This window comes from Pholis gunnellus (genome assembly GCF_910591455.1).
Source record: "Pholis gunnellus genome assembly, chromosome: 5".
Lineage (NCBI taxonomy): Eukaryota > Metazoa > Chordata > Actinopteri > Perciformes > Pholidae > Pholis > Pholis gunnellus.
Genome location: NC_136531.1, coordinates 11,292,680 through 11,312,046, shown reverse-complemented (window position 1 = coordinate 11,312,046; position 19,367 = coordinate 11,292,680). Strand labels below are relative to the sequence as shown.

Here is a 19,367-nt window from a genome sequence, read left to right as displayed (position 1 = left end):
ATGTTGTTTTGAGACTTAACTGTGAGAAAGTTGACAAGGTTGTTCACTGAGTTTTATCATGTATTATAACTGGTATCACAGCAATACATGCAGCAGGTTCATTTTAGAGTAGAGTATGTGTTATCGGGTACAGGATCTGACACAGACCTCAACATGCAAATCCTGTTTTATATAGAAGATTTAGATCGGGGCCAGTTTTTCTGTGATGAAAGTCTAAAAACCTGATAATAATAGAACTAACGGAATTACAACTGCTGTATAAACTCTAATTGTCCTTCTAGCTACTAATTTATAGTTGCTGGGAGTCTATTTAAGTCACTTTTGGCTGAACTATTACACTCTGTAAAGTGAAAAAAAGAAAGAACAAAACAGATACAAAACAACTGACTCCAAAAATAAACTAAAGAACAGTAGAGTTTGACAGCTTATCTGAACAGAGCTCAGCTGTGCAACATTCAGAGGGTGAAATATGAAGCCTAAAATAAATAACATCAAAAACACTTCATGTGTCTCAAGGGAGGTTTCAGTGCTATTGCTGGAGCCAAGATAGGATCAGAGAAAAGCTATATACAGTCAGACTATCTCCCCAAATACTGCACATGGTCCACACTTTTCCCATAAATTAGTTCAGTATATAGCATTTAATATATATTAGGGCCTGTATGAAAATATTAGTAAACTGTGAACGTGTTGCTGTCACAGTGTCTTGCTGAAATAGAAGATGCTGTTTAATATTCTCAAACAGATTTAATTCTTGGACTCAAAATCTTCTCAGTGTAACAACTCAAAAAGATTGAATTACGATATTTTTCACAGCCGGGCCCACACACACACACACACAGACACACACACACACACACACACACACACACACACACACACACACACACACACACACGCGCGTAGTGTGAACGATCCACTATGCACACTGTATTTGAAGTGAGAGAAGCAGCAGATGACGAACACTTGGCATTAGGCATGAGGAGGGTACACTTTGTGTTAGGTTCACTGCATCATCAGATCACACTTTATATATATATATATATATATATATATATATATTCTTAGTTTATATATATATATATATATATATATATATATATATATTCTTAGTTTATTGGTGTACTGTATAATGAAACTATTCAGCCAAACACCATTGTGGACAGACCCACTAAAACGTATGTGGAAAAACACTGAGTGTCATTTTTGCTGATTGTGGCTTGAATGCACCATCGGTCTACACCTAAAATCTGCTCAGGCTGTCCCCGTCCAGGCCCTCCACCTGCTCCGATCTTTATGATCCATGTCCTGTTTACTGCAGCATGGCAATAGCAGAGACAGAAATGTTAGAGTTAGAATATTCATATTACCATTTGAGGGAAATGAATGCTTAATATTTATGTGTGATATGCACCAGTGGGACAAATGATACACAAGAGGATTAAAGCAGGGCAACGTCTGTGTCCACTGTGGCTTGTTATGGTAATTCTGGCATATTAACACTTTTAGTATTTCACTTTAAATCATAATATAAAACGGTATTCTGTTCTGTTGTTTGACATTTAAGTGAGCGCATTTCCAAAATAAATAAATAAATACAGGCAGGGTTTAGTCCCCACAGTGCTGCATGATTATGAAACCAGTGCAGTCATGTGATGTCTTCTCTCATCATCATCATGACAAGTTGGAAGTCTGACCTTCCGCCAGCACACAGTTTGCCATGCAGGGATTGAAAATTGCAATACAGCAGCAGTGCACTTGAAGCTACACTAGGGGCGGAGTTTGACCTCTCAAGTCTCAAAACATCACTAATCCGCGTCGGACATTCTGGCACATGCACAGGCCATCACTGGCCCCGTTTGTACAGAAAGAAGGGACGATTTTTTTTTTTAACCGCAATAACACTGTCCTGCCCGGGTCTGTGTGGCTGCAAACAGCGGCTCGAGCTGCCGCTTGTGCTCGTGTCGGAGGGATTGGGAATGCTGCAGTATGACAGATAGTGCGTTACATGCGTCTGGACATATCTGCAGTGTTTTCTAGCCAGTTTTATTAAGAGGATTCGGGGGGGAAGTGTTGGGATTTGATTGTTGACAGCTGGACCGCCACGCGCTTCCATTGGAGGCAAGTATCCGCTTCCCTTTAAGGTGAGTCGGCAGAGCAAGCTTGGTCTTGTTTTTGTTAATGCATGAATGCGAGTTGCGGCATATTTATGCTATACTGTCGCTGACCGGGCGCTGTTCCCACATACAGTTGACCGTGAGGCTGTGGCAACGCTGGCAGCACGTTTCCTACTGTGGGAACGCACTCGTCTCAGCTTTAGGTTTTGTTTGTTTTTTAACCCAGGAAAGCTCAGGATGTGCCAAAAATACCGTTCGGTACCGAGGATGTGTGACCTCTTTGTGAACCATATTGCAAAAACGTGCATTATGTCAGACCGTAGATAGGCCTTATACAGGCATCACATGTTGTTAGTGAGGCTGGTGCAGAAACACTTGTGTGCACTGAGACCAAATGTTGGCTTTAAACAGGAATTTACATGGTGAAAACGTTGGAACGTTTATGAAAAAGTTTTTTGTTGTTGTTGTTTTTACCCCAAAATGAATTAAATGCCTGCAATCAGTAATTTATTTAGCATATAGATTTCTTTACAAATGAGACTATCAGAAATTTGCGTGACTTTCTCATCTAATCATGAATAAATACAGATATATCCCCCCCCCCCCCCCCCCCCCCCCCCCCCCCCTATAGTGTAAACATTACAAATGTAAACAAACCAGAGCAGCACCAGATTAAGATGAAAACAAATCATAATTTAGTCGATGTCTCATGTGGGTCCTTGTGGCAGACAGTAAGCCTGGCAACAGGCTTCAGTCGTTTTGTTATTTTGGTGGTGGAGTGAACCTCCTGTTTAAATTCATGTTAAAGATTGTAGCTTGAAGCTTCATGTAATTCATTTTAAAATAAAACGTGCTATTTTTGTTGATTATTAATTTCCTATAGCAGCTGTTTATTGTAATAGCCCATTATCCATAAGCAAATAAAGTGTTCCAGAGCAAAGCACCATTTTAGGCTTTAATTTGATATAGTTATAATACAATTATATGAAAATATTTGAATCAATAGTTTTTTTGTCCCTTGTATTATTGTTCTGTTATTCTGTTTCTTCTTCTTAATTTACCACTCAATAGAGAGGTAAATTAAGAAGAAGAAATAAATGTGTTTACTGGAACAGTCTGTCAGTGATGAAGCAATGGGATGGTCAAGTACAAAAAAAGCAGACCTAAAGGTATCTGAATGTCTATAAGTTATGAGTTGTGTATTGTCTTTTCTCTATAAGCATGTGTAAATGTATTGAAATATGGCTATGTCCTTGCATTAGCCGGTGTGGTCACAATGCAGGTCGTGAAGTCTGCAGATTGTAAAGGTGGCACACATCTCAAAGCTCAGATCTTAGTGTTTCCGAACAAGTAAAGAAATGCAGGAAACGACTTCTGCACTGCATTTTGAGCATACGTTGGCTATTCTGCACTGTGGACTTGTATTAGCATGTTAATGGTTTCCCTCTCCTTTCCCACCTGTCCTCAGATATTGTCCATTTGCCATTCAATGTCCAATAGCACATGGCTGAGTCTGCTCTGTGGCTGATCCTGACAATGCTTTCGACTAACCGCTCCGGAGGGGTGTGGGGATGAAATGGATGGAGCCCATGGCCAGACCAGTGCACCAGCTCCCACCTCCCAGCATGTCCAGCCGCAGCAAGTCTCCACCCAACTCTGGAGAAGGTAAGACATGATTCATCTGGCAACCAACCGTCAGGCATTTTGAATAGTGATGTTGTGAAATCTTTCATCCAGGGTGGCCTAATATGCCTCCAGTGCCATGCAATAATAATCACATTTTGAATCATCAGTATACTAGTGTAGCTATTAAATGAAAATGCATTGAAGATCACAGGAATTTAACATGTTTGTATGTTTTGAGTGGGTAGCATCCACAATATATGATATATTTTCATATGATAATTTTAAGGTTACCCATGAGGTGTAATTAGCTTTTTACTATCAACACTTGAAATGATGACGGCACTTAAAATCACAAGGTAGTACAAAATGTAAACCTTACTTTCATGATTCATTTTGACCTCTTTACTAAATACGTAAAGACACAGACACACACTCTTTTAGTGAAACAAGAGAGTGACATCATGTAGTAGATACATGTCAATCAGAGGATTTATTTGTATCAGCTGCAGGCTCTAACTCCATGGCATGGGTAAAGATGTTCAAAAAACCCGGAGGCGGCCTGAAGAAATCCTACCAGCCTGGGAGCATGCTGTCTCTCGCGCTCACCAAAGGCCTGCTGAATGAACCCGGGCAAAATAGCTGCTTCCTGAACAGCGCTGTTCAGGTGAAGAATCATTTTCTACCAGCTCGAAAATACTGAAAAAATCTTGTTTTTAAGATCCTTCTCTTCAATTGGAGCTTTTAAAATCCTTGAAATGGGTTTCTGTGCATGTCTGTATTTTGATGTTTATTTTGCTGTCATTAAACCGTCACAGGTGCTTTGGCAGCTGGACATCTTCAGAAGAAGTCTGAGGCAGCTCTCAGGTCACTTCTGTCTCGGTGATGCCTGCATCTTCTGTGCTTTGAAGGTTTGTTTCTGCACTCTGGGCTAAACCGGGCATTATTTGTATTATGGTTGAATATTTCTAATTTAATCTGTCATTACATTATGATAATGGTGAAGAAAAAAGAAATTTGCAATTGCTGTTCATTTTCTTGACAGCAACTAATCATAGTTTTTCTTTCACAGAGCATCTTCAGCCAGTTTCAGCAGAGCAGAGAGCGCGTGCTCCCCTCCGACAGCCTGCGTAACGCTCTCGCTGAAACCTTTAAGGATGAGCAACGCTTCCAACTTGGCCTGATGGATGATGCTGCTGAGTGCTTTGTACGTTGATGCTGTGCCTTTGGCTTTTATTCAAAGTAGCATCCAGTGGAAGACCTTTCCACTGTAACTGTGTATTATGTTACGGTGCTTTCTTCTCTGTAACACTGAAGGTAGAAAGAAGTAGAGTCGCAGTATGTTGGCTTTAGTTGATCATGTTTCCCTTCTGGCTGACATTTGTGTGTTTGATCTTTGTCTGTGTAGTGCCTATATCATCTAAAATCCACTTGTTTGTATAGTTCAGTCTGACTTCACATCAGAAGCTATACAATTTCATAATCTACATTTCATAATCTACAATACAATGGATGTTTTAAGTGTTTCACAAACATGTTCTGCTCAGTTTATAGTTTGTAAGGAAACACTGTGCAATTGCATGTATTCAATATTTGCACTATATCTGCTTTTATTTCTTATAGGAGAACATCCTCGAGCGAATTCACTTACACATCGTTTCAGACACTGCGACGGACGCATGTTCATCCAAATCCTGCATCACCCACCAGAAGTTTGCAATGATGCTGTATGAGCAGGTAACACATTTTTTTTTTAGTCATTTTATCTGCTAAGAAAACCCATAATAATTAGATGTATATTCATGTGAAGTACAGTACATAGGGATAAAAACTAAGTATACTAATAACAATAAAGTAAGACTCCAACAGCTGCTCTAACTCTCGTGTAAATGTTAATGACTGGTCACAGGAATATACACTTTTACTAAAATGAAATCTGTAATATAACACACAGTTTTTTTCTTTTGCAGTTTGTGTGTCGCTGCTGTGGTGCATCTTCAGACCCACACCCATTCACAGAATTTGTACACTATGTCTCAACCACAGCTTTATGGTGAGTGCTTGATTTACTGCCATGGCTTTAAAAAATGGGATACAAAAGTCAGGCCAGAGTGCTAATCCTGATTTAAATGTCAAAGTATTAAGTAAGATTACCAGAAAAGTATTTGATTGCAATTTTAAGCATCTTAGATCAATTTCCTTCCTGTCCTCTAGCAGTCACACCTTAAAAGCAAGTGTTGATTATTATCAACGAATCTATTGTTTGGTCTTTTATGAGATCTTTTCCCTTTTTTGCAAAAAGTGCACAATTCCTCCTCAACTCACTTTCTGCATGCATTTTCACTTGAGTCCTGTCAAAGCAAGGATTAGATGAACAAGGCAAATCTGCACACTGCACACAATAACTGTATGTTATAGATATTGTAAATTGTAGGTGTCCTCCATAAATTCTACATTCACAATGATACAAATGTTCCGTTTTGATTGACACTGCCAGGGTGGTATTATTATAACTGTATTTTATATTATTGTTTATTATTGAGGTCGGAGTTTGCAGTGGTGTCCAACTGGATTGCATGATATTCAGATGTGTTTCTAATGTTTTCCTTTCTTTCCAAACATGAGGGGGGAATAATATTAGAAATTCATTTTTATATAATGCAGTCCAGTTCATATATTATGACATTAACCTCTCTGACAATGTCAACAAAAACTAAACATTATAATTTTCCTTATGTAGAATTTGTGGCAGATCTGTTGTATTGGATTGTGTACCTAATAAAGTCCCAATTTAAAACATTTCACATGGATTACAAGAAAACAGTTACTGTTTGTCACAGATACACAGGAATGTATCCACTGAGTGCTAACTATGATAGTTAAAAAGTAAATAATAATTTGAAAATACATTTAAAAAGATAATATTTGGAACTAACTATTGATACAGTCTCTGTTTTTATGCTCAGCCAACAGGTTGATCGCATGTTGGGGAAGAACGAACGGCTCAGGTCAGACATGTTTGGAGAATTGCTGCAGGCAGCAAACAACACAGGTGACCAACGAAGCTGTCCGGTATGTCACTTATTGTCATTGTTCATTTTCATGGTGATGTTTTTTTGAACAAATCAGACATCTTTAAGTCGTGGCTTAATACATTCGTCTGGCTGAATCAAACCATATTTAAAGTAAATGCTGATTTGTCAGCCGTTAATGAATAATTTAGCCGTTCTGCTGAACAGTTAGTATATGTTTCTGTAACATGGACACAAAGATTATTCTTGCAGCTAAGTAGAGTACATTCTGTGCTTTCTGCTACGACTCTGCACTTGAAGCGTCCGGAAGGAGACGGTGCCAGACTAGTGTTAGGATATAAATAGCAGTAAGGGGGTATATCCACTGTTCTCTCATCTGTAGTTGCTACCGCTGTCTTCCTCATCCGTGTGCATCAGTTGGATGAAGCTGAGTGCTCTGTTCCCTTAACCCGTGATTCTTACAGAAAATCCGAGCCCCAGTGCTGACTTAGTGATACTGATGTGCAGATAATACGGGCTGTCTGGCACTTTTCCCATCTCACAATAGTCCTTATTATGACATTTTGAAGTGATAGGTCACAAGTTTTATTTCAGTATGTGACAGAGAGAGATACAGAGACAAAGCCACAACCTATTACTTTGACATTTGGGGAAATTTGCTAATTTATTTATTTCTGAGATTTGAAAAACAAAGATCAATTTCACTTTTAGTCGCTGCACATTTTAGATCTTGTGTCTGGTTGACTGGTTTCTGTCTTGTTAGTTTTATTCCTGTATGGTTGATGTATTATTCATTTTGAGTAATGCTCCTTGTTACTTTGGTTCTTACTGGTTTTCCTTTTGGTTTTATTCCTGTATCTTTGTTTCTATTGTTTGTTGTGTGTAAACGTTATAGAAATAAGATCTTTGTATCTTGTTAGCTAACAAATTTATCAGCAACACATCCAGGAGTCTGCACCATTTTGTTCAGAATTACAAAACCTGGCAATTTTGACTTAATTGGGCCAAGCTGTTCAAGAAACAGAAATAAAAAATGCTTTAATGTGCAACAAAGCATTAATATAGCAGTAAACAACTATTTGTTATGTAAAGATGTGGAGTAATGTCTACTTGAGCAGAGAATGAAGTTGTTCTCCCTTTATTTGAGTTGTTATCCGAGCTTCTCCTTGCTTTGTTGACAAAGTCAGGCCGGCCGTGCGTGCTTTTATTTCATGTTCATGCATGTGAGCGTGCCCCACTGATTAGCTCATGCACTGCTTTCGTACAGCGGTTACAACTGATAACACCGTCCTGACCAACGGCATCATTGCGGAAGCGTAGCACCCATCTTCCGGTTCCCCCTTCAGGTAAACACTGTTAGCTCTGCCAGTACTTTTGCTTTAGTTTGCACTATTAGTTAGCACCGTTGGCTACGAGCCGCCGGCTCAGACGTCGCAATGTCGAGAGCCCTTGACGGGCAATAGAAATGCTTCCAAACTCGTATAAATCACCTTTAAACCAGCTGCTCCTTGTCTCATTTTCTATTACTGTGCATTTTAATTTCAGATATTAAGTCTCTTTAAAGACACTGCTTGGAGACAGTTCTTGCACTATTAAATTGCAAAGTAGTATTAGGACTTAATGTCTTTCTTGTTTATCAGTTGATAATATTATGGACCTTCATTTGTTTTTCTTCATATTTTGCAGAGCAACTGCGGTCAAAGTATCAAGATCCGCCGTGTGCTCATGAACTGTCCAGAGATTGTCACTATTGGATTTGTATGGGATGCTGAGCAGTCTGATCTCACGGACGACGTCATTCGGTCACTTGGCCCACGTTTGAACCTGTGTGGGGTAAGAGCTGAAGCAAACTTCATGAAATGACAAATCAGTTAGATGAAATTGTCATTTACTCGTACTAAATTACAATAATCACAGCTGACAGCTATTGTATGATTTTTTTTCTCGTTAAACTAGTAATGATGAAGGTCAGTGTACTGTAATGTCTAATAAACAACAACACTTCAACAGAGTATCAAAAACAGACACATAGATTTTATTCTCATAGGATTTAGCATCTGCCAAAGAGAAACATGTGGAGATCAAACTTGTCTCAATTTGCTCTATTTCAGCTTTTCAACCGTGTCACGGACGAAAATGCCAAACGGAGTGAGCTTCATCTGGTGGGGATGATCTGTTTTTCGAGTAAACACTACTCGGCCTTTGCCTATCACACCAAATCTTCAAAATGGATGTTTTTCGATGATGCTACTGTAAAGGAGGTTAGGCTCTCTGTGTTATTAATCTGCTTTATCCCTGTTACTGTGTGTTACATGCTGTTATATCGCACTCTCCTGTTTTTTCAACCAAGATTGGATCCAAATGGAAAGATGTTGCCGCTAAATGTGTCAGGGGACATTACCAGCCGCTTCTTTTATTTTACACCAATCCGGAGGGATCTCCAGTGTCCAATGAAGATGCACCGAGACAAACCACCATGTGTCCTCGGTACAAAGCCCAAATGAATGGTGACGGGACAGGTAAGACAATTAAAACCTTGTCTACTTTGACCACCTTGGAATACATATTACTTCATATTACTTAAGGCCTTTACATCAGCATCGTATAGTTTATATACGCCAATCAATGCACTCTACAAGAAGTGCAGACCCAAACCATGGTATCACAAACCACTACCATAACAGAATGTATCAGTGGTGGGCCGTCAGGGCCAGCTAAGCCTTTTCTGCTGGCTTAAACAGAATCACAAAGTTATAGCTATTTTATCATTTAATATTTTTTCACAATTACACTACATGTATTATAATATTTTTCCCATTAGCTTATTTTCTCATTGCACAACTCCTGTCTTCCTCTGTTGCTCTGCTTCCAGCCTGCAGCGCTGCTTCCAGCACAGCTTGTTTTAAGGAGAGCTTTTATCCAATCAGATTCAGCCCCTATGTCTCTATGTGAGGAGAGAGGCCCGATGCCCGCTAGAGAGCCTTTGCAGTCTAAGTAAATGGGGACGATATTGTTGATTGTCATAGTCTTCAACCAATCAGATCTTTAGATTGACATGTTGAGCGTATTCTTTGACGTGCCAGTCAGAAGGCCCAGGTATAAAATGCACGGCCCGCCACTGGAATTTAATAATGACTCGGTCCAGATTACCCCAAGATGATCAAGATGAAACTTTGTAAAGTATCATGGAATTATCCAAAAAGTGAAGCATGCATGCAGTAAAGTATGTTTGAGAGTCTCACTCTAACACACATGATGGTGAGGTAACATTAGGCAGCTAATGTCCTTGTCAGTCTTCAGTTTATGTGCCCAATAAAATGAATGTAACTACATATTTTCCCAAATTTTTTGCACATATGCCTTATATTCATATAAAAACTCTGTTTTTATTGCTGTATACATAGGTGATATAGTTTATCTAACTAAACTTTCCACTGACATTAATACAATAATTTATTTTCTAAATAACAGAGGAGTGTATTTAATATTGATGATTAATAACTGTAAATTTAAATTTGTCTAATAATTTAATTTCCATAAATCCCAGTCTATTAGAGAGTCTGAACAATTTTTATGAATGTATCACTTAGCCAAATTCAACATCAGATAGACAGCACCCATGGGAATAATCATTTCACTCTGCAAATTACAGTTGTGGTTTGCATCGGGATTGAGAGAATGCTGTTAAACCGTAGGCAGAAAGATTGTCCTGCCCTGTGTGCTGGCTTGAACTTGTCATGAGGATGATGCCTCTGTTGCACGCAGATTACCACCCACGCCTCCCTCCCTAATCCCTGCTCCTGTGGCCAAGCGCACTCCTGTTCCTGCTCCACGGTTCTCACTCCTCCCCTAGACATTTCCGATGTTTGCCTCCATTAATTTATCTGCTTGGTTTTTTTTGGCAATGGCGCCTTGCCCGTTTGGATGGATTGTTTTGCTTTAGTGTGGAGCCCAGACACTTTGACTGGCATGGGACTGGATTCTTGTTTTTATGAAAATAAGCGTAAGTGATTGTTTTTTTGTTTTAGAGTGAGAAATGGCTCCGTTAAAAAATATCTATTACACGTATTGAATGCATTATTTGCTGTTTTGTCTTTTATTTAATTGGTTTGTATTGAGGTTAACTGATACTTTGCTGTTAATTTGCCCTGCTGTACATCTCATCCACTCTTTCAGCTACATCTAACAAAGACAACTGCCCGGCAGTGTTACACTTTACTTGCATTACTAAGCTTGAGAGTCCCTGTATAACTTCAGGCAGCATGATGGAGTGTGAACTGGTTAAGTACTTGGCAGTTGTGGAAGGAGTACTCCATCTAAATCTAGTATCTAGTATATTTTCAGTGGAACTACCCAAATGTCAGCATTAGGCTTCATGAACAAATCTGGACCTCCATAATACTACAGCTTACTCACTGCTGTTACTCACCGCTGCTGCAACATCCAGCAGCCATGCACATGCACACAGCATTACGCTCTCCTTTTTCTACCTCATGTTTCAGAGAGGATTTATTACACTCTTAATATCGTGTCTTACTGTGGATCCTCACAATAATATGGAGCATCTTCTTCAAGTGTTAGATGGATAAAAACACAACGATTAAGAAGGAAACAATGCTAACATGCAGAAAGATGAAGTTAAGATGTAAACGTGAAAGACTGCTATTGGGTGAATGTGCTGATTTAGAAGCAGTTCACTGCATCTCTTGTTTCTCACGGGGACCTTCTTGCCACAGAGCCAAAGAAACACACCACAGGGTTGGTACATTTTTAACATTTTAACATTGCTAATGATGTACTAGCATCCGTTCTTTGGTGAGATGTTTTGGGTGGTTTTGTCTCTTGCCTCGTTTGTAGAAAAGATTCAAGGGGAGAGTGCCATATTGCAGAAATTATAGCGACATTGAAATATGTAATGAATGAGCTAGCTGGGTAGCCCTTGTTACCTCAAGCTAAATACCTCCGGTGTGAATTTGTCTGAGCCTTGCACATGATGCAGGGCTATCACATATGCTCTATGGTAAGCCTCATATATCATGTGGTACCCGTTAAAATGTACTTACATAAATGGTTGCGTCACACCCTAATTGGTTGTTCATACCCCATGATGTTTTATGCAGGTAAAGGGAATTTAGGCCCAAATAGCAATTATTTTCTATTTGCTTCACTGATGTCTTCAGTCAGAATCAGAAAAGGTTACCCAAAAGAGCCCAACATATATCAAAAGTTAAATAATATCCGTGAGCAACCATTCATCTGCCATTTCAATATTTCTTTTCCTCAGTGAAAGTTCCCCTTGGCAGTCCCAGCAAATTCCAGGAACCTTTCATGGAGACTTTGCAGAGGCCAAGTGAAACATCAAAAAAGGATCGAGGGCATCGGAAAACGGACCAATCACAACACAAAGGTAGAGCATCGTATCTGCATAATAGGAAACACTGATAATAGAGAGGCAAAAGGCATACAGGGGCAAGCCAGTGTAGAAAAATAACGTACGTCAGAGCATGTGGATCGATGATACGTTTCTATTCTCTCTAGAAATGGCACATGCAAGATCTTCATCTCCTCCAGAGAATGGACCGAGGACTCCTGTGGACCAAAAATTAAAAACCTATCCACGCACCGAGAAGTCATCAAACCATTCAAGCAGAGGATCTCAGGAGCCACGTGGGCAGTCCTTCAGTACGCAGGGTGGTGGGCACAGCCGGAGGAACAACACTTCACCAAGTCGCCCTGATCAGGATAGCTGCCAGGAGCAATGGGAAAAAAGTGGAGGTGAAGGAAGCCGCAATAAATCGAAGTCCACTTGGAGACCCATTCGGGAGGTGTTGAATGTAGACACTGTTCTGAACGAACTGGAGCAGCGCCGTCAACAGCAGCACGACAGCCCCCGGCACAGTAAGCCTTCATCACAGGAAAGAGTGCACGCTGAACAAAGCCGAGACCGCGAGCGGGAATACGTACGAACCAGAGACGATAGGAAGCAGAAGTGTTTAATGACAATTTATGAGGACGAGCAGCGGCATGAGACTGAGAGCCACAGCTCTGTAGAGTCAGAGAGCAGGACCAACCAGCAGAGGGGCAGCAGACTTAAGGGGGGGCCAAAGACACTGCTGCGAAGTGATACCTGGACCATCCAAAGGACAGAGTCCGGCTATGAGAGCAGCGATAGACTCAGCAGTGGCTCCACCAATCCTGACTCCCCTGGCGTCGATGGCTTTGTTGTTAAAGACCAGAGATCAACACCAGAGGCACAGCTGCAAAGGTAAGAAACATTGTTCAAGGGACATGTTTTATAAGGAGGTTACACATTCAAGAAGTGGGAACATTACAAGGTAAATTAATCTCTTAGTTGTTACAGCTGTAAGTAAGGAAGTAAATAAATAAGTACTGGATTATCTGAAGAACTACAAGTGTGGTATGTGAGTTTAAAGGATAGGTTCAAAATGTTTCAAGTCTGTCTTAAAATAATATCCAGGTGTCCATATTAAGGTTGAAACTTGTTTTTCTGTTGTTGTAATCATTCCTCTTGTTCAAGTTGACCATTAAAAGATTACTTCCTAAAGCGCTTTCAATGGAAGTGATGGGTAAAACATGTTTTATGTAAGAGTGCATTCTAAAGTTTATCTGCAGATAATAATAGGCCTTCAGCAATCTGAGTTAAACAAATCAACTGGATATCTTCCAAACTTCCAAAAACATCAAAACATCGCATACAAAAGCTTTTGGCGAAGGTGGAAAATTTGGTGTATCGTTCAAAGCAAAAGTCGACGAAGCTTATTCAAGGTAATTCCATAACTAAATATATGAAATAACCACATGGTTTTGTAAATCAAATACTATTAACTGGACATTTTGTCCCCCATCACTTGCATAGAAAGTATATTAGGAAGGAATGTTTTAATGGCCAGTATGAACAGGAGGAATGATTGGGCACCTGACTTGTTTTAAGAATTACTTAAAAAAATGGGAACCTATCCTTTAACCGGATATGTCCATGGAAATTAGAAACCCTTTAATTCATGGAAGAAAATCGTGTTGGTTTATATTAGCAGCAGTCTAAGTTTATATAAATATCTTTGTCATTAAGTAATTAGGCTCCACCATGGAAATAATGAAATTTGTATGTAATTAGCAGTGAATATTGACGGACCACATGCTTTTCAACCATTTCTCGGTTCACTTCCTTCAGTACATTCTTTCACTAGTTTGTTATTCTGAGAGTCGTGATGGCTGATGACACTACAGTGTCTGCTTCATCAGTCAGAAATACTTTGGAAACTAGGCTAAAAGTGAACTGCAAGAGGACACATGACATTACCTTTCAAATACCTTGTGCTATATATAATATGAATGTAGCAGGAAGAAAGCTGAAACTTCTCGATTGAAGTACAGCTGAGTGAAGTTCATATAATCGACACAGATTGTTCAATCTTTCTCCAGAAAACATCACACCTTCCTGTTGTTTTACTTTAGTGGACAGTAAACATCTGTAGGCAGAGCATTTTATTGAATGCTTCATGTAAATTGCAACATCAAAATAGAAATGTTTTCCTGAAATGTTCTGAACATTACTGGGGATATATATGTATATGTGGGCATGGTTTTCTTCAAATGAAGGATATCGTGATAGTAAATTGATGATAAATATTAAGATGTTGTTGGTTAGTGTTGCAGCTGTATATTCTTGTTAATGTGCTTCACTCCTCTGCATTTATTAGGAGAAAATGCACTTAATGTGACTGTAAGAGGAAGTGGCACCAGGAACTACTGTTTATATATATACTTACTGTCAACAAATACAAACTGAATCAGTATCAAACAATACATAATGCTTTATATAAGACATTTTAAGCAACAATAGTACAAATAGAATCAAATAAATGTGGACATTAACATCAAGTTGGACATGAGCAGACGCTGCCAGTGTTTTTCCCTTGGTGCTTTGCAATATTTGATGCCCATGACCATGAAAGTTGGTTTGTTTGTTGCTTGCTGTGCTTACTGCTTTTTCAAAAAACGAATTGACATATCATGGAAACAGGATTGATTGAAAACCTGTGTAGAATAATTTTAGTGTTTTATTTTCAGTCAGCTGCACCAAAAGGGAGGCGATGCCAAATCAAGTATAATGTCCTCACCTTCAAACAATGGTAAGTTACAAGATGTTAAAGGCTTCCTTTTTGAGTCTTTAGACTGTAATAAGTTAATTAAATAAATGGTTTTGATAGTCACTCGACAACGAGTGAAATTAATAATCAACCCCACATCAAGTCATCTTTAAAAAAAATATATAATGGCAGTGTTTTAAAAAGCAGAGGAGGAAAAATAAGTATAGGATGAGACACCAACAATCAAAATAGCATGAGGTGAAAATCACAACATGATAAGAGAAGAGAAGAACATGTCAGGGTAAGTTATGTCTCACATCTAATCTGCTATACTTCCAGAGAAAGATTTACAGGGAAATTAAGAATTATGAGTCTTGCGGTTTCAGATTTGTAAACACAAGATCTACCAGTTTTCTGTCAATGCAAAATACGTTTGGTATTTATGCACACCTTACATAACTTAATTTCAAAGAGAGGAAGAAAGGTTATTCATTTCTCTCTTTCTCTATGTTCCTGTTAGTCTAACAGATGAAGTGTGAGCTGGTAATGTGAGAGTAATTGAAGATTGATTTCTGAGCTCGGACTGGCTTCTTCACCCCTTCACCCAGTCAGCCCTGCACTGGCATTAATCTGATGATAATCCCACAAAGCTTATTCAGATAGCACAGCTGGACGTGGCTGCCGGCATTCTCATAAATATCTTTCTGTTTCATGCAGTACTTTGAGTGCGCTGCACATGATACTTTATCGAGGCTATGTGCATCTATCGCCAGTGTTACCAACAGACAGCTAACGCTTTTATCCTTGCATGGGCCTCTCCGGGGCAACGGCAAAGAAAAGAATGACACATCTATTTTTAAAGGGAAGGAATTCAGCACCACGCTGAGTGAGCGTGCTGGCTGGTTCATCCAGCTGTGAGAAAGTCGAGTGTGATTAAAACTCTTCTGCTGCCACCTGGTGTCCAGAGGGAGCATCGGTTTCATCGTAAAATGTGTAGAATGATTTTGTCTCGACTTGGTCTCTACTTTTGATTCATTTAGTTTTATTGTAAGTGTGTGCATACATGCCTAGTTAATATTTAGGAAAGAAGATTAGGAGAAAAATAAATCTGAATTATGTGATTAAAGTCTAAAATCTGCGATTTGGCAGATTATGACTTAATTCTCAGGATTCTGCATTCGATCTCTAAATTCTGAGAAAGCATGAATCTCACTCATTGCACTCAAATCTCTTTTTGTTCCACTTGTCTCTAATCTTCTTCCTCGAATGTCTTCTCATTTGTTGTATTCTTAAGATTTTTATTTTCTGACATAGTTTAGAAGATTTTCTATCTTCTTAATTTGTTAAATTGAACTCTAAAGAAGAGGGAAGGTCAGAAGATAAAAATATATTACCTCTTGCACTAATTACAGTATGTAAATATGAATTACAGTATGTAATACTGTAATTACTATAAAAGGAGGCGAGCAATACAACTTTATATTTAATTTTTAAATCTTCCTCGCTCACTATATTTTGATCACCTTTGTTTTTATCTGTCATAGGTAAACATCAACCCAAACCTCAGGGAAAGAACCATGACCAAGTTTCACATTCACATCTAAAGTGCAGTCCAAGTGCGAGGTAGTGCCCTTTGTTAAAAACTATATATAACTTGTTCTAGTATGACACTATATCGACTCATAAATTGGATTTCCATTCATATTAAATTATAATTTCCATCGTTCTTTCTTGTAGACGGAAATCAAAGTACACTTGTACCTCCAGAAAAGCAGTATCGTCAGAGAGGGAGTCCACTGGTTCAGACAACAGGCCGAGTGAGCAGACCAACTGCAGAGGGCACACAGGAGAAAGTTCAGCTCTGAGGCACATTACAAAAACCAGCAGCTCTGAATGGAACAGCTCCGATGATCTCGCTCTCTCTGAGCCCGAGGACAGAGAAAACACTGGCACCTCTGAATCCCAGTGTCCTCATGTAACCCTGCCGCACCACCCTCCCAGCAATGTGACTGCAGAACTGCTCCAACTGAACAATCAGCGCCAGCTCGGCACGACGGGGTCGCCTCACCTTCGACCGACCCAGCGGATCTCTCCTCACCAGGGGGAAACGAGCCCCGCGGTCTTTCGTCCGAGGATGCTTCAAGAACCCTTTCCATCGAGTCCTCGACTTTCGTCCACGTCCTATGTTAGTCCGCACAGGAGGCCTGACATTTCAGGCCTCAGAACCTTCTCCGATGCAAGTTCCAAGTCGGGCTCTGACCCAGAGAGGAGTACCCCATCATCATGTGAAAGTGAGGAAAGACTGACTGGATGCAGGGTGGAACAAGCAGCGCCAGCTCAAGAGGTTTCTCTAACAACATACTTCACTGTGGATAACTGTATGACGGAAACATACCGCCTCAAGTACCACAACCAGAGGCCTCTTGTCCTCTCAGCCACGGTGCCGCGGACAGTGGTCGTGACTGAGCGCAGAGATACCAGCCACACACTCCCCACTGACACATACTCACAAGATGTGCCAAAAGCCAGACCTGAAACAAGTAAGCCTCTCTAATATGCAAACCTGAATGTAGGGCTGACCATTCTGAAAACATACCGTATAAACTGAGAAATATAGATATATTCAGCTGAAGCAGATATTCCTTTAATGTCTGGTGTTTTCAGCCCATTGAGGACAGTGTGGTAAACGAGTCAGCACATCTATTGTATGTTTTGATAATTTCTGCATCGGTGTAATGAAGTACCTTGCGTTGATTCCTGTCTGGTTATTTTGAATACATTAACAGTTGCTCAATTAATTATTAAGACAATTTACTATTTCACTATATATATATATATATCAAAACCACAATATAAAATGCTACACAGGAGGTTTTATGCCCACTCCTACCTGACAAATGACAGTATTCAGTTTTTTTTATAATTTAAACAAGGCTCTTTTTCTTTACAGGCCATAATAGCAATAAACCCACTGCAAAATGGAACCCAGTGACAGCCAAAGGACTGGATGAACGTGGTTTTTTATGAGTGTTACTTGGTAAGGTTTGTTTACATGGAAGGACAGTGGTCAGTAGAGTACAAACTGGATGCCAAAGAGTTAAAGAATGGAAACGTGTTGAAGAATCTCCAAATCGAGTGGAATTTGTTTATGCAAGCTTGTCACATAAGTAATACTATTACTGAATGCTGTGCGTATATTTTGACGGATAGTCAACCATCACGCATTCTGTGCTGTCTTCCATCGTCCCGCAGTATTGCTGCAATAAGATTTAGTTTTAACCAAAATCTGGACTGATTTTAGTTTGCACAAAGGGTTCTTGAATCTTTATTATTCTTTTTAATCACCTTATGTCCAGTTTAAATGTGTATTTTTGTTACTTGTGCAGTAGTCCTACAGAAGTGCAGAAGAATTTATGATATACCAATATATTTCAAGTAAGGCACGAGAGACTAACTGTACCGTAGTTAGACAAAGATAAAAGAAGGAAGTGTGAAGGCAAATCACTGCTCGTGAAAATATATATTTAAGATACTATAACAGAATATGATGTCATTCTACACAACAAATTAAAAGCAGCAGGTTATGGCTTACTTATTTACACTAGTCAAAGGAGTAATATCTGGGCAAACGTCAAACTTTATGCACTTTGAGGGCTTTAGGACACCAGGGAACGGACGTTGCAACACTTCAGTTACTGCTTTCTTTAGACTTGTTATCATTTATCAGTTATTTTACAACATGTCTGTGTTAATGAATGACTTGGGGCTGCCCTGTACTTGTCAACTCGTTTGGCTGTAAAAAAATCTGTCGACAAAGATTATTCTGCCATTATTCATTGATATGGAAAGATCTTTCTCAAAATGTGATTTAGCATGACTGTGTTCAGTTTCTGGCAGTCTACAAATCCTTCAATTTGGTGACTATGATGTTCTGTAGTTGGGGTAGCCCTCATGTTATTCAGTAGGTCATTATATACTGTACGACCACGTCACCATTTGTATTCTACCTTTGATTGTGTTGGGTCTTGTGATCTTTTTTTGTAATTCACAGTGATGTCAAATAGTATTTTACCAGTCTTCCTTTTGAAGTAGACTGGTTTTAACAGGACTGTATTTGCAGGTATTTTCATAATGATGCCAATATAATTAGTATGCCTATTTGATATTGACCATACAACACAACAATTATTTTAGTTTGTAAGACTAATGTTCTCAAACCTGCATGTGGCCTTTACAAAGTCTTACTAGCTGTGTGTACAGCATACGCATGAGCATGATAGTACTGGACTTTGAGTCCAACAAACATAACTTATATTAGATTTTACTTAATTGTAACAAAAACAATTTATTAAATTGAAAATTGACAGTTAATTTGGAAGCTTTTTTAACATTAGTATGAATGTTGTCGTATGTTGTATTCTGTACAGCCGACATTCCCGAAAACACATGAAAATCAGTGTTGTTCAACTTTAAAATATTGATAT

At 39.2% G+C, this 19,367-nt stretch overlaps 1 protein-coding gene across 1 annotated transcript; it reads left to right on the top strand.

Moving 5' to 3' along the window:
- The first annotated feature begins 2,077 nt into the window (after window positions 1-2,077).
- Window positions 2,078-18,644, top strand: usp53b (ubiquitin specific peptidase 53b). The gene is made up of 17 exons (XM_079160330.1): window positions 2,078-2,144; window positions 3,586-3,782; window positions 4,253-4,407; window positions 4,559-4,651; window positions 4,813-4,947; window positions 5,364-5,477; window positions 5,711-5,793; window positions 6,707-6,812; window positions 8,459-8,605; window positions 8,884-9,033; window positions 9,123-9,291; window positions 12,057-12,179; window positions 12,311-13,037; window positions 14,864-14,925; window positions 16,428-16,506; window positions 16,621-17,423; window positions 17,834-18,644. The coding sequence occupies exons 2-17, from the start codon at window positions 3,689-3,691 to the stop codon at window positions 17,908-17,910; spliced, it is 3,117 nt and encodes a 1,038-aa protein (XP_079016456.1). The 5' UTR covers window positions 2,078-2,144; window positions 3,586-3,688; the 3' UTR covers window positions 17,911-18,644.
- The last annotated feature ends 723 nt before the right edge of the window (window positions 18,645-19,367 follow it).